At 41.7% G+C, this 25244-nt stretch overlaps 1 protein-coding gene across 1 annotated transcript in view; it reads left to right on the top strand.

Annotated features, from left to right (window-relative positions):
• The first annotated feature begins 5438 nt into the window (after window positions 1-5438).
• The window catches only part of FLT3 (fms related receptor tyrosine kinase 3), a 55027-nt gene continuing 35221 nt past the window's right edge, over window positions 5439-25244 (top strand). The window contains exons 1-9 of the mRNA XM_060129527.1: window positions 5439-5739; window positions 5858-5887; window positions 9070-9191; window positions 15270-15472; window positions 18113-18228; window positions 21982-22111; window positions 24199-24326; window positions 24663-24802; window positions 24899-25052. Of these exons, the coding sequence (XP_059985510.1) occupies window positions 5439-5739; window positions 5858-5887; window positions 9070-9191; window positions 15270-15472; window positions 18113-18228; window positions 21982-22111; window positions 24199-24326; window positions 24663-24802; window positions 24899-25052 (1324 nt within the window). The remainder of the gene's footprint in view (window positions 5740-5857; window positions 5888-9069; window positions 9192-15269; window positions 15473-18112; window positions 18229-21981; window positions 22112-24198; window positions 24327-24662; window positions 24803-24898; window positions 25053-25244) is intronic.

Raw genomic sequence — 25244 nt, 5'->3', positions numbered from 1 at the left:
GTAAAGAGTTCAAAATAATGGTCATAAAGATGCTCACTGAGGTCAGGAAAACAATGCATGAATAAAGTAAGAATTTGCATGGAGAGAGAGAGAGTTTAAGAAAGTACTAAACAGGGCTTCCCTGGTGGCGCAGTGGTTGAGAGTCCGCCTGCCGGAAGCAGGGGACACGGGTTCGTGCCCCGGTCCGGGAGGATCCCACATACCGCGGAGCGGCTGGGCCCGTGAGCCATGGCCGCTGAGCCTGCGGGTCTGGAGCCTGTGCTCCGCGGCAGAAGACGCCACAGCAGTGAGAGGCCCGCGTACCACAAAAAAAAAAAAAAATCAGTGATCACAGATCATCATAACAAATTAATAATAACAAAAAAGTTTGAAATATTGTGAGAATTACCAAAATGTGACACAAAGACATGAAGTGAGCAGACGCCGTTGGAAAAAATGGCTCTGATAGACTTGCTCAAGGCAGGGTTGCCACACCCTTATTAAAAATGCAACATCTGTGAAGCACAATAAAGCAAAGTGCAATAAAACAAGGTATGTCTCTACTATGAACAATTATATACCAACCAAATGGACAGCCTAGAATAAATGAATAAACTTCTAAAAACATACAACCTACCAAGACCAAATCATGAAGAAACAGAAAATTTGAACAGAATTACTAGTAAGGAGATTGAATCAGTAAAAAAAAAAATAAAGCTCCCAGAGAAAATCCAGGAGCAGATGACTTCACTGATGAATTCTAACAAACATTTAAAGGAGAATTGTTTCAATCCTCTCAAACTCTTCTAAAAAATAGAAGAGCTGGGAACACTTCCAAACTCATCTTATGAGGTCAGCATTACCCTAACACCAAAACCAGAAAAGGACACGACAAGAAAAGAAAATTACAGGCCAATATCCCTGAACATAGATGCAAAAATCCTCAAGGAAATGTTAGCAATCTAAATTCAACAATACATGAAAAGGATCATATACCATCATCAAGTGGGTTTTATTCCACAAATGCAAGGATGGCTCACCATCTGCAAATCAGTCAATATGATACACCACATTAACAAAATGAAGGATAAAAATTATATGATCCTCTCAAGAGATGCAGAAAAAGCATTTGATAAAATTCAACATCCACTTATGACAAAAACTCTCAACAAAGCGGGTATAGAGGGAATGTACCTCAACATAATAAGGCCATATATTAAAAGTTCACAGCTAACATCATACTCAATGGTGAAAGCTGAATGCTTCTCCTCTAAGATCAGGAACAAGACAAGGATGCCCACTTTTGCTACCTTTATTCAACATAGTACTGGAAGTCCTAGCCAGAGCAATGAGGCAAGAAAAATAAATAAAAGACATCCAAATCAGAAAGAAAGGAGTAAACCTGACTCTATTTGCATATAACATGATATTATAGATAGAAAACTGTAAAGACTCCACCAAAAACCTGTTAGAACTAATCAACAAATTCAGTAAGGTTGTAGGATACAAAATCAATATAAAAAAATCAGTTGTGGTTCTATTCTGTGGTTGTTAGAATCTATGTGGTTCTAACAACAAACTGTCAGAAAAAGAAAACAATCCTACTTACAATTGCATCATAAAGAATAAAATACCTAGGAATAAATAACCGAGGAGGAGAAAAATCTCTACACTGAAAAGTATAAGACATTGATGAAAGAAAATGACTAAGATACAAATAAATGGAAAGAATTTATGTCTTCATGGATTGGCAGAATTAATATTGTTAAAATGTCCATATCATTTAAAGCAATATATAGATTCAAGGCAATCTCTATCAAAATTCAAATGGCACTTTTCACAGAAATAGAAAAAAAAACCCCTAAAATTTGTATGACACATAAAAGACACTAAATAGGACCACATCACACTGAAAGCTTTTGCACAGCCAAGGAAGCTATCAACAAAATGAAAAGGTGACCTATGGAATAGGAGGAAATATTCACAAATCATGTATCCAACATATACAACTCAATAGCAAAAAAAGACCCAGCTAGTCTGGTTAAAAAATGGGCAGAGGAAGTGGACAGACGTTTTTTTTAGAAGACCCTCAAATGACCAACAGGTAGATGAAAGGCGCTCAACATCACTAATCATTGGTGAAATGTAAATCAAACCCATAATGAGGGAATTTGCTGGCCATCCAGTGGTTAGGACGCCACACTTTCACTGCCAAGGGCGCAGGTTCAATCCCTGGTTGGGGAACTAGGATCCTGCATGCCAAAAAAAAAAAAAAACCAACCACAATGAGGTATTACCTCACACCTGTTAGAATGACTGTCATTAAAAAGACAAAAGATAATGAGTGTTGGTGAGGATGTGGACAAAAGGGAATCCTTGTGCACTGTTGAAGGGAATATAAAACGGTATGGCTACTATGGAAATCAGTATAGAGGTTCCTCAAAAAATTAAAAATAACAGTACCATATAATCCAGGAATTCTACTTCTGGGTGTATATCTGAAGGAAACAAAATCAGTATCTCAAAGAGATGTCTTCAGCCCCATGTTTATTGCAGCATTATTTACAGTAACCAAGACATGGAAACAACTTAAGTGTCCATTGATGGATGACTGAATAAAGAAAATATGGTGTATAGAGTTGACCTTTGAACAACGTGGAGGTTAGGGGCACCGACTCCCTGTGCGGTTGAAAATCCGAGTATAACTTTTGTCTCCCCCAAAACTTAACTGCTAATAGCCTACTGTTAACCAGAAGCCTTACTGATAACATAAACAGTTCATTAAGACATCTTTTGTATGTTATATGTATTACACATGGTATTCTTAAAGTAAACTTAGCATAAAGAAAATGCTATTAAGAAAATTATAAGTAAAATAAAATACATTTACGGTACTATACTGTATTTAACAGTGCTGTAAGTTTCCATTGCCTGTTTACATGATGAATCATCTGTCAGCACCTACATCAATATTGTCTTACATGTTACAAAACACTGTAGGTGTTATATGTATTACTAACACTACACATCAAAAATGAAAAATGGGAAAGTCCCTGGCAGTCCAGTGGTTAGGACTTGGTGCTGTCACTGCCGTGGGCCTGAGTTCAATCCCTGGTCAGGGAACTAAGATCCTGCAAACCGTGTGGTGAGCCAAAATAATAATAATAATGAAAAAGAAATTCGTATTTACTTATAACGATTCCTGCACTGATAATGAAGAAGCAACAATATGACTGCGTTATGATAGCTTAGTGTTAAGTGATATGATTGCTCTTCATGTTAGCCTAGTCTATTTATATATATACTTTTATAATTTTAAAAAATATTTATTTGGCTGCACTGGGTCTTAGTTGCAGCAGGCGGGCTCCTTAGTTGCGTCTCACCGGCTCCTTAGTTGTGGCATGCAAACTCTTAGTTGTGGCATGCATGTGGGATCTAGTTCCCTGACCAGGTATCGAACCCAGACACCATGCATTGGGAGCATGGCATCTTAACTACTGCTCCACCAGGGAACTCCCTAGCCTGTATATTAATGAATGAATCGGTATAAAAATGGTATGGCATACAGCATTACAGTCATGTTCGTAATACAATATCGCAAAAATTGTTATTTTTTTACAAAACCACTTACCTGTGGTGACAGACTGATATGCAATTTCTCCAATTACAGTAGAGAGGCATACAGTATGGTAATGTAATTCTTTGAAAGCAAAATTATAAAACAGTAAGAAAACTAAACATTATTAATTTTATGGCTCATGGGCCCAGCCACTCTACGGCATGTGGGATCTTCCCAGACCGGGGCACGAACCCACATCCCCTGCATCGGCAGGCGGACTCTCAACCACTGAGCCACCAGGGAAGCCCAACATTATTAATTTTATATTAAATATCACTCACCTTATGCCTACATAAGGATAGGCTATCCACTTCAATACAAGTCTTGCACACAATGGTCTACACCAGGGGTCCTCAACCCTGGGCTGCACAGAGGAAGTGAGTGGCGGGCAAGGGAGCGAAGCTTCATCTGTATTTACAGCCGCTCCCCATAGCTCGCATTACTGCCTGAGCTCCGCCTCCTGTCAAATAGGCAGCAGCATTAGATTATCGTAGGAGCAGCAACCCAAACCCTACTGTGAACTGTGCCTGCGAGGAATCTAGGTTGCTCGCTCCTTCTGAGAATCTAATGCCTGATGATCTGAGGTGGAGCTGAGGCGGTGATGCTAGCGCTGGGGAGCTGCTGCAGATACAGATTCTCGTTAGCAGAGAGGTTTGACTGCACAGAGACCATAATAAACAATTGCTTGCAGACTCATATCAAAACCCTATCAGTGAATGGCAAGTGAAAACAAGCTCAGGGCTCCCACTCATTCTGCATTATGATGAGTTGTATAATTATTTCATTATATATTGCAATGTAATGTACAATAAATGTAATGTGCTCAAATCATCCCTAAACCATCCCTCCCCCTCCCTGCCCGTGGTCCATGTCTTCCACGAAATTGTCTTCCACGAAACTGGTCCCTGGTGCCAAAAAGGTTGGGGACCACTGGTCTACATGATGAATACGTAGGTGATGATGATGATGGTGACACAAAAACATCTCATACAGTTAGATTTTCACACGAAGATACACACATACACAGGAGATAAGTTTATTAACTGTAGGACACGATGATGATTTACTCTTTGTTAAGTAGAAGCAGATCATCATAAAGGTCTTCATCCTTGTCGTCTTCACGTTGAGTAGGCTGAGGAGGAGAGAAAGGAGGAGAGGTTGGTCTTGCTGTCTCAGGAGTAGCAGAGCCGGGAGAGGTAGAGGCAGGAGAGGTAGGCACCCTTGGTGTAATTTTACAGAAATACATTGTAATTTATCTCTGACATTTTTGCTTCTTGTCTCTAAAAATGTTTCTATATGGTGCCAACCCTTCTTCCACCATTTGCTTTAGTTTCAGTGCTTGTATCATAGAAGGATCCATGTCATAAAAGAAGTCAAAAGCAGTGTTGAATAATTGGAACTCTCCTGCCAGATTGTTCCGTGTCAATTTGGTTTCTGTCACTGCTTCTTCTGTGTCTTCTACCTCATCGTGCGGCTCTGGTTGGAAGCGCTCGTCTCCATCAGATCCTCTTCTGGGAATTCCTCGGGCATGGTGCCTATTAGCTCTTGAATTTCTCCAAGATCCATATCTTAAAACCCTTCACCTCCCACCTCTTTTGCCATGTCCACATCTCTTTCATGATTTCCTCGATTGGCTCTGTTGTAAAGTCAGACACACAACATCTAGACACAGTTTTCTCTAGCAGGAATTTATTGTTTCAGGCTTGATGGCTTTCACGGCTTTTTCTCTAACAACGATGGCATTTTCAGTGGTGCAATCCTTCCAGACTTTCATGATGTTCTCTCTGTTGGTGTTCTCTTCCATAGCGTTGACGATCCTTTCCATAGAGTACTGTGTGTAATGAGCCTTAAGGGTCCTTATGACCCCCCCAATCTAGAGGCTGAATTAGATATTTGGGGGCAAGTAGACTACTTCAGCGCCTTCAGTGTTGAACTCATGGGGCTCTGGGTGGCTAGGGGCGTTGCCCAGTATCAAAAGAACCCAAGGCTGTCCCTTACGGGCAAGGTACTTTTTGTCTTCAGGGACAAAGCATCGATGAAACCAATCCAGAAAAAGTTACTCATTGTCCAGACCTCCTTGTACAACCAAAAGACAGCTTGTGTTTATCTTTTCCCTTCAAGGCTAGTTAGCAGCTTTACAGGTACGGGCAGTCCTGATCATAGATCTGTTACTGAACCCAAGTTGGTGTGCCTGATTCCCAATGAGCCCCCATATATTTTATGCATTCATGACATACCTAACTTTTTCTTATTTTTCAGTATTTTTAGGCTATGCAGTTCGTCTGCGAGGTTTTTCAAATTGTCACAAATCTCCCAAAATTTTTCCAAATATTTATTGAACAAAATCCATGTGTAAGTGGACCTGTGTAGTTCAAACCCACGTTGTCCAAGGGTCAACTGTATATATACAATATTATTCAACCATAAAAAAGAAATAAATCCTGCCGTTTGTGACAACATGAATACCCTTTCAGGGCATTATGTTGAGTGAAATAAGTCAGGCAAATTCTGTATAGTCTCACTTATATGTGGAATCTGAAAAAAAAAAAAAACCAAACTCAGAAACAGAGAAGAGACTGGTGTTTGCCAGAGGTGGGGGTAGGGAGTGGGAGAAATGAGTGAAGGTGGTCAGGAGGTACAGACTTCCAGTTATAACATAAATAAGTTCTGGGGATGTAATGTCCAAGATGGTGACTATAGTTACCAATACAGGTTTCCCCACTATCTGAAAATAGAGCATTCCTGTGAAACCTTTTGTAAGCTCAGATTGTGTAAAGTGAAGAAGCTATTAACTTAGGGACACATCTTGCAAACAGATACACAGAATAAATGGAGATAAAGCACAGATGCTCACAGACACAGTACAAAGCTATGATGGCTTGATGGTGAGATGCTGAGCGTAGTTTCTGGGGAAAGAGCTTGGCAGTTCCACTCTCCTTGCTTGGGGTTCAAGCCACCCCTATGAGAGCTCGCTACCGAACAAACTCTGATGCTATTTTTGCTTTTCACCTTTTTTCATAAAAGCAAAAATCCTCTTCAGATTTCTTTCAGTTAGTGAAAACAGGTGCTAATGCAGGTCTTTTGTAAAAGTGAAGTGGCGTAAAGTGAACTTTCAGAAAGTGGGGGCTACCTGGACTCTATTATATATTTGAAAGTTGCTAAGAGAGACCTTTATTTAATTATTTATTTGTTTATTTATTTTTTTATTGGAGTATAACTGCTTTACAATGTTGTGTTAGTTTCTGCTGTACAATGAAGTGAATCAGCTCTATGTATACATATATCCCCTCCCTCTTGGACCTCCCTCCTACCCTCCCCCCCATCCCACCCATCTAGGTCGTCACTGAGCACCGACCTAATCTTCCTGTGCTTTATAGCATGTTCCTGCTAGCTAGCTATTTTACAAATGGTAGTGTATTTATGTCACTCCTAATCTCCCAATTCATCCCACCCTCCCCTTGCCCACTGTGTCCACATGTCCATTCTCTACATCTACGTCTCTATTCCTGCCCCGCAAATAGGTTCATCTGTACCGTTTTTCTAGATTCCACATATATGCATTAATATATGATATTTGTTTTTCTCTTTCTGGCTTACTTCACTCTGTATGACAGACTCTAGTTCCATCCACATCTCGAGAGTAGATCTTCAAAGTTTTCATCACAGGAAAAAAACTTTAGTAACTGTGTGAGCTGATGGATGTTAACTGAACTTATCGTGGTACTCGTATTACAATAAATACATATATCTAATTGTGCTCTTGTACACCTGAAACTAATACAGTGTTATATATCAACAATATCTCAATAAAACTGGGGGGGGCGCCTCTCAAAACTCAATAATAAGATAAACAACCCAATTTTAAAAGACAAAAGATGCAACAGACATACTACCAAAGAATATATAGGATGTCATACAAGCATCTGAAAGGATGCAAATGCAAATTAAAACCATGATGAGATATAATATGCCTCTTGGAATGGCTAAAATTAAAAATTCTCATCCTACCAAGCGTTGGTGAGGACATGGTACAGCTAATTCTCATACACTCCAATAGGAATATAAAGTGATACACCCTCTTTGGAGAACAGTTGGTACTTACTTAAAAAGTGACACAGACACCTCCCACAGGAGTGAGGTATGCTACTCCTTGGTATTTATTCAAGGAATCTGAACTCATACATCCAAACCACGACTTTTATACCAATGTTCATAGCAACTTTATTTGTAAGATACCCAAAGTATAAACAATCCAAATTCTATCAACAGGTGGATGAATTGAAATGTTGTGTTGTATCTATATAATAGACTACTCCCCAGCAATTAAAGGGAATGAATTGCTGATAATAGGCACACCTTGTTTTACTGCATTTCGCTATATTGTGCTTCACAGATATTGCATTTTTTATAAACTGAAGTGTTGTGAAAACCCTGCCTCAAGTGAGTCTGTCAGCGCCATTTTTCCAAAAGCATTTGCTTACTTTGTGTCTCTGTGTCACATATTGGTAATTCTCACAATATTTCAATTATTCAATAATTATTATATTTGATACGGTGGTCTGTGATCAGTGATCTTTGATGTGACTACTACAATTCACTGAAGGCTCAGATGATGGTTAGCATTTTTTAGCAAGAGTGTTTTTTTTTAAGAGTGTATTTTTTGATTAAGGTACGTACATTGTTTTCTTAGGTATAATGCTATTACACACTTACCAGACTACAATATAGTGTAAACATAATGTTTATATGCACCAGGAAACCATAAAGAAGAAAAAAATGGCTGGTATACAAATAATCAGTTCCTCAGCTGCACTAGCCTCACTTCAAATGCTTAATGCTAAATGCAGCTAAGGACGACCCTATTGAACAGCACTAAGGAATATTTCCATCATGCAGAAAGTTCCCCTGGAAAACACTGCTCTAAGGACCTCCACTCCTGATTGATAGTAAGACTTACCTTTTATGAAATTATATTTCCTACACACTTTCCTGCTGGCCACTTTCCCTTGATTACATTTTTTTTAAAAAAATATTTATTTTTATTTTTGGCCGCGTTGGGTCTTCATTGCTGCTGCCCGCGGGCTTTCTCTAGTTGTGGCGAGCGGGGGCTACTCTTTGTTGCGGTGCGCGGGCTTCTCATTGTGGTGGCTTCTCTTGGTGCGGAGCACGGGCTCTAGGTGCGTGGGCTTCAGTAGTTGTGGCACGTGGACTCAATAGTTGGGGCTCACGGGCTCTAGAGCGCAGGCTCAGTAGTTGTGGCGCACGAGCTTAGCTGCTGCTCCGCGGCGTGTGGAATCTTCCCAGATCAGGGCTCGAACCCGTGTCCCCTGCCTTGGCAGGCGGATTCTTAACAACTGCGCCACCAGGGAAGTCCCTCCCTTGATTACATTTTGTTTTGTTGTAAGACAAACACGTATTTTCTTTTTAAGGTGTGCATGGATCAACATCATCGTCTTTATTTTGTTTTACAGTTGTTTTTTCCGCAATGATATTTGAGACTATCAGAAATCAAGATCTGCCTGTGATCAAGTGCGTTTTAATCAACCATAGAAACAATGATTCATCAGTGGGGACATCATCATCGAATCCCTTGGTAAAGTAATATTAAAATGACAACTTTAGCTATTTTCTCTGGAGACCATACTTTGTAAGCTATTGACACCTGCCATGGCTTATGGGCTTTTCTTTTTTGCGTATTTAAGTATACTATGTACTCATATCTGGTACAGATGAGCGTCTCTACTCATTGCTACCTGGCACTCCATTCCATCAAGAGCCTTGTTCTCTTCGGGTTTAGATTCAGGAAGGACAGTGATACTAGAATGAGTAAGAAACAGGAATTGCCCTTTCTCCTTAAAAAGAAGCCAGGTTTCTCTCTCAAGCCTGAATCCCTAATTTCCAACTGTCTCCTGGATTTCGGTAAGTAGATTTTTCCATTTGCTCATTGAGACACACCTGTATAATTTATTTCATTTCTATTTCCCCAAGCATCTTCTTGTTTTAATGGATTTCTGTTTATGGCCCTGTCTAGTTCCTAGGCTTGAAAGCTCAGCCTCGTTTTGGACTGCTTCCTCTCCCTTGCCCTCACATTCAGTCAATTACCAAGTCTTGTCAATTTCCTTTCTTTCCTAGTTCTCCTGTAACCACCTCATATTCCCTAGTCCCCCTGCCACTTCCCTAATTCCAGCCCTCATAGTCACAACAATATCATAAGTGGCTTCTTCCTTCTACAGTTCAGCTCAGGTAGGGCTGCCACATGGGTCTTCCTGAAGCAGGGCTACATCCTTTACAGCCCGGCTTGGTCTTCTCACGGCTTCAAGTGACACGCACGTCGCTCCATAATCTGGCTCTGACTCCAAGTTCCAACCTTGTTTGTCGTTACTCTTCTTCATGCTATTCATCTATCGCAGCCTAGCTATTTACTCAAATGAAGGAAGCTTAAATAACCGAGAAATGAAAATATTAAAAGTCTATATACAATAAAAAGTGAACATAAATTAGCCACTTCTATGGCTTTTATCCAGTTAAGGATTCATACAGATATATAGTCACTCTGTTTTCTTTAACGTAAGTATAATACATAGACACATGCCATGATGCCCTGGACCCCCCACTTCCCTCCCAAAATCAGAGATATTAAAAATATTCTCAAATTTTAAGCAGTGTGAAATAGGCGTCAATAACAACCTTCTACATGCATGTAAAACTCCTGATTTTTTTTTTTTTTGGCCGTGCCACTTGGCTTGCAGGATCTTAGTTCCTGGACCAGGGATCAAACCCAAGCCCTTGGCAGTGAAAGGGCAGAGTTCAGTTCCCTGGACCGCCAGAGAATTACCCTAAAACTCCTGATTTAATACATGATTCTTTTTTATGCCAGAAACATGGTTGGTTTAACTTTTTAACACATATTGGTGTCATAACACATTGACTTATTAATAATTAAGGCATTTGGCATACATAGTATTTTTGTGCAGACAAGAAAAAATTTATATTATTTGCTATGACAATCTAAAGTCTTAGTGTCTTTTATTTAGTATTTATTTATTTATTTGGCTGCATCGGGTCTTAGTTGCGACACGCAGTATCTTTCGGTGTGGCCCACGGGCTCTTCGTTGTGATGCATGGGCTTCTCTCTAGTTGTGGCATGGGGGCTCCAGAGCGCACAGGCTTAGTTGCCCTGTGGCATGTGGGATCTTAGTTCCCCGACCAGGGATCGAACCCGCGTCCCCTGCATTGGAAGGCGGATTCTTAACCACTGGACTACCAGGGAAGTCCCTGTAAGTGTTTTTTCAATGTGAGAAAATAGCTGCACACATTTAAGTGTTTTCTTATAAAACACAAGCTTTTTTTAAAAAAAATTAATGATGATTGATCTCAGTTCCTAGTATTAAGTGCTGCATTGTGTTTTATGTCGTATAAATTATATTCTTATGCAATATTCAGGGTTGTATTAAGACCTAGTAATTCTTAAACAACATCAGACAACAGTATTTGTTATACAACACCAGAATACAGTGTTTGTGTGCAGTTCTTTTTGTCTTTGACCTTATAGTGTCCAAAGCATTATTTTCCGAAGTTATTTATGTTCGTTCTTTTCTTTCCCACCACCTTCACTCTGGTTATGTTAGTTATTTGTGATACAATTAACTTCACTTGGTTTGTATTCCATTTTGAGTTCCCCCTATATCCTGGTTGGCTTTAATGATTTACTTTTTTGAGTATGTGCAACATGACTATGGTCCTGAAAGCTAAAGCTATGTACTAAAAGATATACTCAGGGCTTCCCTGGTGGCACAGTGGTTAAGAATCCGCCTGCCAATGCAGGGGACACGGGTTCGAGCCCTGGTCCGGGAAGATCCCACATGCCTGGAAGCAACTAAGCCCGTGTGCCACAACTGCTGAGCCTGTGCTCTAGAGCCCGCCAACTACAACTACTGAAGCCCGCTCGCCGAGATCCTGTGCTCTGCAACAAGAGAAGCCACCGCAATGAGAAGCCCGTGCACCACAAAAAAGAGTAGCCCCCACTCACCGCAACTAGAGAAAACCCACACGCAGCCAAAAGTAAATAATTAAATAAATTTAAAAAAAAAAGATATACTCAGAGAAGTATCATACCTTCTTCATGCCTACTACCAACTTTCCATCCTTTTTGCACCTACCTCCTGAACTTCACCAGTTCCTTTAGAATTTTTGTATGATTCCTGTGTTTCTTGTGCACAAATGAGCAGATACATGTGTATTTTCTTAATCTCCTTCCTTCTTACACGAGGGGTAGCATACTTGAAAGTAGATACTTTTTGCCCTTAGCTTTCTTCACTTAACAGTCTATCCAGGAAATCACTGCATATCAGTTCATGGAGTTTGTCCTCATCCTTCTTTATGTCCTCCATTGTGTGGATGGGCCGTACTTTATTCAGTCAATCTCCTATGTATGAGCATTTTGGCGGTTTCTAGTATTTTACAACTGTAAATGATGGTGCAATTAATTGCTGGAGATATAGCCCAGAGGGTGAAGTGCACAGTAGTTCAGTTAGGTGTTGCCGAATTCCAGTTCCCCTGCAGAAGGGTTGCACCTGTTTGCATTCCCCCAGCAATGTGTGAGAGTAGCTGTTTCCTCACAGCCTCCCTGACAAAATGTGTTGTCATACTTTAAAATTTGTGCCAATACTTTAAAATTTGTGCCAGCCTGATAGATAAGGGATATCTCAGTGTTGTTTTGAGTTTTTCTGATCATGAGTGAGCTTGAACGTTTTCTCATATGTTCAAGGGCCATTCTTTACAGCTTTTTTGTGAATTGTCTATTCATTTCTTTTTCCCATTTTTTCTTTTTTCTTTTTCCCCCTTATTGTTTATTTATTTATTTCGGCACCAGGTCTTAGTTGCAGCATGGGGGATCTTCATTGCAGCATGCAGGATCTTTAGTTGCGGCATGCGGACTTCTTAGTTGTGGCATGTGGAGTCTAGTTTTCCGACCAGGGATCAAACCCCGGCCCCCTGCATTGGGAGCGTGGAGTCTTATCCACTGGACCATCAGGGAAGTCCCTCTTTCTCCCATTTTTCTACATTTTCTCCCATTTTTCCCACTTTCTGTCTTTTGGCTCCTGTGTCCCTCAATGTTAAAAAAAATTTTATTTTTTCCTTTTTTTGGCCCGCGTTGTGAGGATTGCAGGATCTTAATTCCCTGAATAGGGATTGAACCTGGGTCCTGGGCAGTGAGAATGTGGAGTCCTAGCACTGGACTGCCAGGGAATTCCCTAAAAAATTATTTACATATTAGGGATATTAGCCCTTTATTTCCTTTATCTGTAATATGCATTGCAAATATTTTCTCCTAGCATGTCAGGGTTTTGTTTGTTTTTACTTTTTTTTTAATAACTCAATTTTTTTTTTTTTTTTTTGCTGTACGCGGACCTCTCACTGTTGTGGCCTCTCCCGTTGTGGAGCACAGGCTCCGGATGCACAGGCTCAGCGGCTATGGCCACGGGCCCAACCGCTCTGCGGCATGTGGGATCCTCCCGGCCCGGGGCACGAACCCGTGTCCCCTAGCATCGGCAGGCGGAGTCTCAACCACTGCGCCACCAGGGAAGCCCTAATAACTCAATTTTTAAAAAACTATTTATTTGTGGCTGTATTAGGTCTTCATTGCTGCGCTCGGGCTTTCTCTAGTTGCAGCGAGCAGGGGCTACTCTTCATTACGGTGCACAGGCTTCTCTTTGTGGTGGCTTCTCTTGTTGTGGAGCACGGGCCCTAGAGTGCATGGGCTTCAGTACTTGCAGCACGTGGGCTCAGTAGTTGTGGCTCGAGGGCTCTAGAGCGCAGGCTCAGTAATTGTGGCGCATGGGCTTAGTTGCTCCGCGGCATGTGGGATCTTCCCGGACCAGGGCTTGAACCCGTGTCCCCTGCATTGGCAGGTGGATTCTTAACCACTGCGCCACCAGGGAAGTCCCTGTTTGATTTTACTTTATGTCCCTCTTTTAAGATCCAGCTCAATTGCTGTACTCCAGTGAAGCATTCCCACCCCCTCTATCCCAGCCTGGAAGTCACCTCTCTCTCCTCAGAAGGTCCAGAGCACTTAAATGCACCTTTCAGAGTAGTCGGTATCTGTTTATGGGGCACATCATATTTCACTTTTAGTTATTTCTTCCTATTAGAGTCAAAACTCAAGGACAAGGTCAGTGTCTTTTTTCCCCTAGCCCCATTGCACCCAGCAGGTGGTCTAGCTCATATCAGATATTGACTAAATAACTCACCAGATACTAACTGAAGAAATGAACAAATAAAGTCAGAAATATGGCTTATGGTCAGTAGCAGAAGAGCTACCCTACCCTGCTCTTCACCTGCAGAAGCTTGTGTGTGTGTGTGTGTGTGTGTGTGTGTGTGTGTGTGTGCATACACACGTGTGAGGGCTACACTATGTGTCGGGGGGTAGGAGGTGAGGGGTCCAGCAGCAGAAGCTGCTAGCACACTGTCCTCTCAATATATCTCAGTTATTTAAAGCAGGCAAGGGGTGTGATGGTGGCAATGAGCCTATGGGGATGTCTGCCCAGAACATACTGGGTTGGCCACAAAGCGTGTTTGGGTTTTCTGTAACATCTTACGGAAAAACCTGAACAAACTTTTTGGCCAACCCAATATTTTAGTTTTTAAGTTCCCTCTAACACAGATACTAATTTACTATTACTATGTAGATGCTTATCTGCATACCAGTAATCACAAAAACATACACCTATGTATTCTTTTTTTGTTTCTGTTTTTCTTTGGCCGAGCCACGCGGCTTGTGGACTCTTAGTTCCCTGACCAGGGATCGAACCTGGGCCCCCAGCAGTGAAAACACGGAGTCCTAACCATTGGACACCACGGAGTTCCCTATACCTATGTGCTTTAATTTTATGATTATTATCTGTATATTAGTTTGTGATTGTGAGGGCTGCCATAACAAAGTCTCAGACTGGGTGAGTTAAACCACAGAAATTTATTGTTTCATAGTTCTGGAAGCTAGAAGTCTAAAATCTAGATGTCGTCAGGCTTGGTTCCTTCTGAGGCTGTGAGGGAAGGATCTGTCCCAGGCCTCTCTCCTTGGCTTGTATGGCCATCTTTATGTTCACAGGGCGTTCTCCCCATGTGCTTGTCTTCTCCAAATTTCCTCTTCTTATAAGGACATCAGTCATAAGATTAGAACCCACCCTAATGGCCTCATTTTGACGGGATCACCTCTGTAAAGGCCCGGTTCTGAATAAGGTCACATTCTGGGGTACTGGGGGTTAGGACTTCAACATATGAATTTGGGGGACTTCCCTGGTGGTCCAGTGGTTAGGACTCCGAGCTTCCATTGCAGGGGGCACGGGTTCGATTCCTGGTCAGGGAACTAAGATCCCACGTGCCACATGGCACAGCCAAAAAAAAAAAAAAAGAATTTGGGAGGAACACAGTTCAACCCATAACAGTCTATAAAACATTTTCGAAATGCAGCCTACAATTATCTGTCTTTTCTTTAGAGACTTGTAATTTATAGGCATTTTGGTCAGACGTATGGTCCTCAGTGGGTTATGATGTGCTTGGCTGTTGTGTGTCATATGTCAACATGTGTTTATTTGATAAAGGTTCCAGCTAAGAAGAAGATGCATTGAACATGCACTTGTAGTGAATTCGCATCATTTTGTCTATGACATAGGCATCAGAATCCCGGGAAGACCTGGACTGTGCCTTGAGGCCCGAGAGCACAGAGGCAGTCTACGAAGCGGCCACCGTGGAGGTGGACGTGACCGCATCCATCACACTGCAAGTGCTGGTCACCACCCCGGGGAACATTTCCTGTCTCTGGGTCTTTAAACACAGCTCCCTGAATTGCCAGCCACACTTTGATTTACAAAACAGGTAAGCAGGGGCGGGGCAATGTGCAACCGTCAGGATTTTTGGAGGAATAGTTTCTTGCCATACAGAGACCTTCTTGCTTCATTTAGAGTTTCTTTTCCAATCTCTGTACATGTTCACTGTAACTCTTATTTCCAGTGAAAGAAAATAAACTAAAAAATAGCTAAGGCATGGATACATGACCTTTTGCAGCGGTCAAAACCCATAGGACAAACAACACAAAAGGTGAACCCCAGTGTAAACTGGGGACTTTAGTTAATACCAGTATTGGTTCATCAGTTGTAACGAATACACCACACCTATGCAAGATGTTACTAATAGAAAAGCTGTGTGTGAGGGGTGGGAGTGGGGCGAGGGTGTATGCAGGATCTCTCTGTAGTTTCTGCTTAATTTTTTTTTCTCCTTAATTTTTCCATAAACCTAAAATTGCTCTAAAAAATAAAGTCTATTCATTTAAAAACTTATATACAGATGTATAGGTATATTTAGGGCCTAAGAAAGCAGTGATGACTGGCAAAATGTAAAACAAATAGTGAAGAGTATTTGGGATTTTAAAGATGGGCTTGTTTTTTAAACTGGATTTTGTCTTAAAGGTAAAAACTTAGGAAGTTTTCATTCCGTTCTGGTTAAAGTAGCAAGGAGCTTTCTAGTTGAAGCAGTGAGAAGCTTCTTTCTGGGAAATCCTTGGGGAAGAACCCTTGGCTTTACCTAGTTTGTTTCACAGTATGATGAGCAGAATTGCAATGATATGTGATATCCACAAAGCATTTTAGTAAGAAATTGATCTGTATGTGGGGAACGTTGGTCTCACCATCCAGAAAGATATCGTGGCCAAGGTTTTTAGATTGACCACCAAGCCTGTATCTAACCCTGGGCTGACTGCTGCCCCCTGCTGTCCGAGACCAGGTGGGGCAGGAAGCAAGGGGCACAGGCCATTGAAATGCCCACTTACTAATTCTAAGGTGCTTTATTCTCTAATTCTTGGGGTGCTCAGGTGACCCGAAGCTATAGAAGAACCACTGTCTTTCTAGGAGCAATGCAGGAAATGGCCCCTCAATGACCCAAAGGGGGTTCCATGCCACCTGACTGAGACACGGGAGAACATCTGTGACTGACTTGTACCAAGTATTCACATTTGTGTCTTTAAGGTCAAACCAATGTTTAAGTAATTTTCAGGACAGTAGCTATAATTCTGAAGTTTGGTTCTAAATCTTAGAGCACATTCATTTTCCTTTCCCCTTTTGAGGCCCTGTTACTCACTTCTCTGTTTTGCTTACTTTCCTCTTGGGGTTAAACCAAAGGCAATCTTCTATTAAGAATTTTGGCTTAAAGAAATGTTCTGGTAATCTTATTAAAATCTGATGTCACAACAGTTCTTGTTAGATTGAGGCCAAAAAACGCAAAGTAAAAAAGTAGGGTTCCTTTTACTCTGCTAAGAGGTTGCCTTTTTGTTCTAGGACAGGCAGCCCAAATCATAGGTCTTATGTGGATTAGTTAACTTAGTACCAAAACATTTTTAGCAACTTCTCCATAGTAAAGAGTTACTGAAATTAAATCTGGGCTTAGACTCATAGCCAGACAGATTGCACACCTAAGCTTTGATAACCGTCTTAGAGTTTTGTATGATATGCCCAAGAGTTCTCACGTGATACCAGGAGAGTGAAGGTTCAGAGAGAGAGAGCACATCCCCAGGGTACCTGCATAAGCAGAAAATACATATATTTCTTACTAATTTACTGCCTATATGAATGCAAGCACCAGTACTCTGGAACCATGCTGCTTGGAGCTCTAAATCAGGGCTGTTCCAATATCCTGTGCCCTTGGTTCACCTGGGGTCTTGTTCAAACGCAGATTTCGATTCAGTAGGTGTGGGCGGGGCCTGAGATTCTGCACAGACTCTCCCAGCTGGTGCCAGGTGTTGAGCAGTAACATCTAAAGGTCAGAAAGTGTCCATTTAAATCCAACACTACTCAACAGACTGCTAGAGAGTATTCTAAGCGCTAAGGAGGACAGATATCAAACACACATCAAAGTTGTTTCTTTGAAGAGAATGCCCCTAGCCAAATTTACCTTTGCCAAGTATCTGAAAAGTTAGAAATACTCACATTGAGACATCTCTCCTTTGTGATATATCAGTGTAATTACTACCTCATAGGAAAATGCTTTGTGTCTGATTTTGCTTGAATTCTTTCCTCTAGAGGGGGTGGGAGGGGGGCACAAAACGGACTGTTCTTGATGTCACTGAGTCTTGCTTGTACCGTCATCTGGTTCTGCACGTGGGGTACGGAGGCTGGTGGCCGGGTGGCCGGCAGCTATGCCCGTGGAGGATGGTTTGTCATTGGCAGGAATGGTCCACTACTGCCAAGGAGGGCGTCCCACCAAGTCTATACGTTTTTGGTAGGAGTTTTCCCTCCGAGGGGCTTGGGCAGCATGAGGTGAAGGTGCTCACTCCCAAGGGAGGGACTGGATAAAGGTCAAGGTGAAGCTAACAAGGCCCAGGCTGAGCGCCGGCACAGGACAGGAGCTGCGTTCTCCACCGAGGTGGACCAGAGGCGCCCAGCCACCTTCTGACTCAGTGTGAAATTCAAGGGGTTTTGTTTCACACGTTTTCCAGATTAACCAGTTCTCTTTCTTGTGTTTCAGAGGAGTTGTGTCCATGGTCATTTTGAAAATGACAGAAACCCAGGCTGGAGAATACCTACTTTTTATTCAGAGTGAAGCCACCAATTACACAGTATTGTTTACAGTGAGTATAAGAAGTAAGTGCTGTTTGCTACTCGGTACCCTCAATATTCTAAAGGAGCAGTTAGGACCCAAGAGCTCTTACCGGCTTCCCCAGACACATGAGCCAGGTTTCCCTCAATACGTAGTTGAATTAATTGAACTCACTTCAACCACCCCATCGCCTGTTGAGATCCTGACGTGACCCACGGATGGTGAGAGTGAATGCTCTTCAGAACCTAGGGCATCCTCTATTTTCTGGCTCCCCGTTTCTTTCAGCGACAGATGGATGACAGGGAAGAAGTGGAAAGCATCTTGACCATGGAGTCAGAAGACCTGAGTTCTTATTCTGGATCTGATACGACCGCCTTGGGCAGGTCACGTAGTCTCTCTGAGCCTCAGTGTTCTGATCTGTAAAATGGAGATACCCATACACACCTCAGGATTTCAAGAGCTTAGAGCTATCCAACAGAGCGGTCTGAGGCGATAAGAACGTCTGTCTGCTCTGTCCAGTAAGGTAGCCACTGGCCACATGTGGCTGGTGAACACTTGAAATGTGGCCAGCGTGACCAAAGTTTTCATTTTAATCAATTAAAAATTCCGTTTAAATAACCACATGGACCTGGCGGCTCCTGTGTTCATACAAACACCAGATCGCTACGCAAACCATCAGGAACAACGCGGAAGTTCTCACCCAGGGGAGCAGCTGTGCCGTTGGCCGAACCACCATCTGCGTGTCTCCTGGCTTCTCCTTCTTTCCACCCACTTACGCACAGGCCTGCGGTTGTGTGGACTCAGCCCTGTACCCACTGGCTGCTTTACCCCACGTGACAAATGGGGACTAGCGGTGGAGGCATTCCCATGGGTCCCGCTGCCTTTAGGGGCCAGGGCAGTGCTCCAGAAACTCTGGCTTTATCCATTTTAAAGCAAGCTCCCGGGCTACGCCTTGGTGTGTCTTGCCAGGCGGAGGCTGTGGTGCACGTGTGTCCAGCCCACAGAGGTGCGGGGCTCGGGGGGAACCACGGCTCCCCTTGGCCGAGGCTGTTCTGCACCCACCATCGCAGGTGAACGGCTTGCTGAGAGGTGTGGAAATGGGCACGACAGCCCGAGGCCGAGCGTGGCCAGGTCCACACTCTGGGCCACACTGCACTGGGTCTCGCACTCAGAGCTGCGAACAGAAGAGCACTCGTGGCCGTTTCGATTCCCCCAAGTGTCATCTGACCAGGGCTGGGGACAGGGTGTTAGGTTCCAAAGTCAGCCTGTCGGGCAAAACCCCAGCAAAGTCCAAATCGGTCAACATTTGTTTTGAAAAGCCTTTCAATTACTCTGATATTTATAGGACCAGAGCCCTAGAAGGTCAGAAGTCAGGAGGTACCTCTTGTTTCTCTTTGATTTGGGTCTTTTTCCCTGTCCCCTCCCCAGTCCCCGACCCCCCTCTGTGGGACAGTAAATCCTCAGGTTGGAAGAGAATAAGAGATTTCTTGCTCTCTCTCTCTCTCTTTTTTTTTTTGTCAAGTGTTTATACTTGAATTTGTATAAAATAAATGGGCATCTGCTCTCTTTATTTAGGGTAACTTCTTTTCACTTAAGATTTATAATGTAAAAATAGCACAACAATCATTCAAGTTAGTTGTAACTGTTTTTAACGTGCTGCTGGGTGGTGGGATTCAAAAAAAATCAGGTGGGGTAGACTTGGCAACAGTCAGCGTGAAAAAGAGGAAAGGGTTTAGTGAACCACAAGTTCACTATGAACCAACAGTATGGCATGGTTGCTAAAAAAGGAAATCTGAACCTTGGCAGCGTTCACGAAAATGTAATGTCTGGGTAAAGGAAATTAATGGAAAATTACTCTTTTCAGTTCTACAGTTTTTTCAGGTGAATATTGACAAAACAGAGCAACCAGAATAGTGAAGATCTTAGAATTCCTTGAATTAGGAGCTGCTGAGGGAATTAAGAATGTTTAGCAGAGAGAAGGAAATATTTTTGAGGAGAGAAGAAGATTGATTGCAGTGTAACGTAGAGGAAACCCTTCTGGCATGAGTCAGGAAACCTGGGCTAACCAGTTAAAATGCCTTCGATGATAAGGATATCCCTTGACCTCCGCATTTGATTTTAAATATTTGAAGGATTTTCATGTGGCCACAAACTTCACTTTAAAAAAAAAAATTGCTCTAGAGGGTAAAATTGGGACCAGTGGTCAGCAATTACAGGGAGAGAAAGTAAAAACTACCAGAAAATGGGAAAAGATGTTTGGAAGTCACAAAATCAACAAAGGATGAATAGCCATAATAGGTAAAGAACTTCTATAAATCAATAAGAAAAAAAACAGTAGAAAAATGAACAAAAGACATGAGTAGGCATTTCACTATTGTCAGTAAACATATTAAATTAATAACTGAGACATGCAAATTAGGGCCACAGTGAGATACCGTTTTATACCCAGGAGACTGTTGAAAACAAATTGTCATTATGTGTAAAGCAGAAGTGCTCACACTATATGGACCAGCAGTTGCACTCCTAGGTATATTGTAAAGAAACTTAACACACCTGCCTCACTAGGAATGCACAAAATGTTCATAGCACCATTGTTGGTGATACAAAATACAGGAAACAACCCAAATGTCCACTGCAAGAAAATGGACTAATGGATTGTGATATATCCACCCATGGAACACAATGTAGTGGTAGCAAAACGAATTAAGCATAGCTACATGCAAAACCATGGACGAATCTTAAAAACATAAACTGAAGTTGTGAAAGACCGCATACCGAGTGATGCCGTATGTTGAAGCTCAAAAACAAACAGAACAAACCAGTATATTGTTTAGGGCCACACATCTATGTGGTGAAACATGTGTAAAAGTATGAGAACGATAAACAGAAAATTCAGGATAAAGTTAACCTAGGCTTGAGAGACAAGGAGAAGCAGGACAAAAGCAGATTCAAAGATATTTGTTATTATTCTGGTTATTAAGTTGAGCGTGGGTCCACGGGTATTCGTTTTTATTATTATGTTTCAAAATTAACTCGTCATATATTCTTTGCTATGTATATATATATATATATAAAGTATTAGATACTATTTTTAAACAGAATTTATTATAAGGAGGAAGATTGAAATTTAGCATGGGAAACTTTCTTTGGAAAAAAAAAAAAGGTTTGTTGAAAAATGGGAGGATCGACTCTGGGAGGTCATGAACTCCTGTTCCTAAGGGGTCCGAGCAGAAGCAGAGAGTTTATATGTGAAGGGAGGGGGAGGGGGAGAAGGGGCGAGGGGAGAGGTGTGAGGGTCCAATGTGAACAGGAGACTACACCAAGCCTCTCAACTCTGTTCCAATTCTACCTCCATCCTACTATACTTCTGCCTAGTTCTAGATACAATTATGGGAAGAAAGTTGGGTCTTAAACTATATAAGTATGTGTTATAAACTTTATGTTATTTCTACTTTTCTTTTTCCCATGCATATTGATATTGGTGTTTTTACGTGGCTTCACTGCACTAAACATTAGTTGTCTTTGGATTCATGAAATACCCAAAGACATTAGCTACGAGAATAAATGCTGAAGTTAGCATTTCAGCCAGAGTTGAATTTAATATATTGGTGAGGAGGGGTATGTTATTATATATATTTGGAGTGGAGCAGAAGACACCGCTACGGCACAAAAGGTTAACTTTTCTTCATGGTGCAGAATTCTTCTTTTGAGGAGGTTGCTAAGACAGTTTTTTTTTTTAATGTTTATAATATGAAACATTTTTAATATTAAAACGTTAATAATTTATGATGCTTTAGATACGCTGCTTTACACGTTAAGGAGACCTTACTTTAGAAAAATGGAAAATCAGGATGCCCTGGTCTGCATCTCGGAGAGCATTCCAGAACCAACCGTGGAATGGGTGTTCTGCGATTCACAGAGTGACAGGTATGACATGTGGAGAGAGAACTGCTTTTATGACTTTACTTTTTCGGTCTCTTTCTAATATAGTTGACATCATACTGTCTGTACAATTTATCACCCTGTTACCCTGTTAACAGGAAACGTTGGCTTTTTTTTTTTTTTTTTTTTGCGGTACGCGGGCCTCTCACTGTTGTGGCCTCTCCCGTTGCGGAGCACAGGCTCCGGACCCGGGCACGAACCCGTGTCCCCTGCATCGGCAGGTGGACTCTCAACCACTGCGCCACCATGGAAGCCCAGGAAACGTTGGCTTTTTAAAGAATGATTGGTGTGGGCTTCCCAGGGAGGATGGTGGGGGACACCTTAGTGACGAGCCCTTTGGAGCGCCTCGTCTGTCACGTCACTGACCTGTAGGACCCTCCCTGGATATCACATGACACGAATAAAAGCCCTTTTAAGTTACACGCTTGTCGACTCCCTGAGCATTTGGTTGGGGAAAAAGAAAGGTCCAGCTTTTAGTGTATAATTCCCTATAAGTAAGAAATTCCCTGTGAATAAATGTTTAATTTGTGATTATGATGTTTACTCTAAGAGCAGTTTAATACGATTGTTTAGGGATGTAGAATGTGCCTGGGTTTGAACCCTGCTTTGCTTATACCTGTGTGGCCTTGGGCAAGTTACTTAACCCCTCCCCGCCTATCAGAAGAATGCAGGTGGGAGCAGTACTTACCTTAATACAATTGCTCTGATGAGTAAATGAACTGGTACATGTGAAGCGCATAGAACAGTGCCTGGCAGATAGTAAGCACCATATAAATGTTCACTTTTGTTTATCATGTGTCATAGCTAAGTGCTCACAAAGTAACAGTTCATGCCATTTGAACCAGTTAAAATTTACCAAACAACTTTTATTGAAAAAGGGAACTAAAGAGAAGGAGAAAAAGTGAAAAATCAGGTTACTGAATAATATGAGCGGATCCCAAATTTTAAACGAACAAGAAAAAGAGATTACCTATAGATATATACGTCACACGTGCACAGAAAAGAAAAAGATTAGAAAGCTACACACAGCAAAATAGTAACCGTTATCTCATGGTGGTAGGAATGTGGGCAATTTAATATTCTTTTCTTTGGGTTTTTCTGGATTTTCCAAAATAAACATAGTTATTGTTGTCTTATAATTTAAAAAAAAACTCAAGGATTAATGCATAAACAAAGAATACATTTGACTAAAGTGATAAAGAGAAGAAATGTGACTATACACAGAGTCCAATAGCTGTATCTGCTTTGGGAAAGGTGATGGTTAAGGAGGCGGGAGAGGAGAGGTGGTCCCTCAAATCCCGAGGTGTGGCTGACACCCCTCAAGTGACACTGCCTTCTCTGTGAGCTCTGGGGACTCTGGGGACATTTGCAACTGTGGCCTCTCTCCCTCTCACTGGCTGTCCTTTTCAGAGCTTCAAAGAAAGCATACCTGCACCTTGTTAAGCTATATTAAAACCTAATCATGCTTTTCCTTTTCTCCATTTTCTCTTTTTTCCCCCTTTTCTGTCTTTTCTCAGTTCTTCCATTCTTTCTCTCTCTTTAACAACCAAGAGGTCACCAAACACAAAGGCTTTTAAACTGTTTTATTATGTGATTCTCTCTAGTGTTATTCTAATTGGGTGAGATGAGGAATTACTAACTAGTTGTGAATTGGTTTGCCTTGTGACCTGCTCCTGTCTTTGCTTTCTTATCAGGCTCTTAAAATCTAGAACCTTTAATTTGGTTCTTCTCCTGAACATTCATTTGTAATTTTAAAAGATGTTTAATCAACTGATATTTATTTTTTTAATAGATCTTTACTGGAGTATAATTGCTTCACAATACTGTGTTAGTTTCTGTTGTACACCAAAGTGAATCAGCCATATGCATACACATGTCCCCATATCCCCTCCCTCCTGAACCTCCCTCCCACCCTCCCTATCCCACCCCTCTAGGTCATCGCAAAGCACCAAAGTCTGTCACACAGAATGAAGTAAGTCAGAAAGAGAAAAACAAATACCGTATGCTAACCCATATATATGGAATCTTAAAAAAAAAAAAAAATGGTACTGACATTTATTTTTTAATTGCAGCTGTAAAGGAGAAAGTCCAGCTGTCATTACAAAGGAGGCAAGTGTACTCCATGAGTTATTTGGAACAGACATAAGGTGCTGTGCAAGAAATGAGCTGGGCAGGGAATGTACGAAACTCTTCACTATTGGTAAGACCATAGCATCATGTCGTTCTGTTCTCAGTGACTGTTCCTTAGAGATGAGCTGGGACTAATCATCACCCCTTAGGTCCTTACTCAATTTCAAACATTCTATAGCTCCTTCAGGCCATTTCCAGTGTAATATTTAGATTTCTGTGAGCGCTCATTTCTTCATAAGAGCCTTGTCGGTCTCTGAAAGACCTTGTCGGTCTCTTTTATTTTGAGATGGTTGGGAACATTTGAGATGCCATCAAAATCTTTGTTCTGCAGAATGTTCAGGATATATTTTGTGATGAGGAAAAAAAAATCACTATTTTTCTTACCCGGGGTGTTTTCATCTTCTAGATCTAAACCAAACTCCTCAGACCACACCGCCACAATTATTTCTTAAAGTAGGGGAACCCTTATGGATAAGGTGCAAAGCTGTTCATGTAAACCACGGATTCGGGCTCAGCTGGGAATTAGAGAATAAAGCACTGGAAGAGGTGAGAGGATGAGCTTCCATCCTGAAAATGCAGAAAAATGAACCAAGAGTCCAGGTGGAAATCACTCCATTCAAACTCTGTTTTATTAAAATCTAGGGCAGCTACTTTGAGATGAGTACCTATTCCACAAACAGAACTATGATACGGATTCTGTTTGCTTTTGTATCATCAGTGGGAAGAAACGACACTGGCTATTACACTTGCTCCTCTTCAGAGCATCCCAGTAAATCAGCTTTGGTCACCATCCTAGGTAATGCGGGCTGCGCACGTAACCTGTACTCACGTTTTTAGTTGTTTTAGTGTGGAATGTAGGGCAGGTACTGCAAATTCTGCTTTCAGTATAATGTTAGTATCAAAAAGCTGAGAAAGAAACTGAATTAGGGGAGTTTTGTAAGTACAAGCTGCCCCTTCCTTTCCTTTTCTGGTTAAACCAAGCCCGCTT

This window comes from Lagenorhynchus albirostris, chromosome 18 (genome assembly GCF_949774975.1).
Source record: "Lagenorhynchus albirostris chromosome 18, mLagAlb1.1, whole genome shotgun sequence".
Classification (NCBI taxonomy): domain Eukaryota; kingdom Metazoa; phylum Chordata; class Mammalia; order Artiodactyla; family Delphinidae; genus Lagenorhynchus; species Lagenorhynchus albirostris.
Note: the sequence above shows the minus strand (reverse complement) of the source record. Positions and strands in the feature narration are given on the sequence as shown.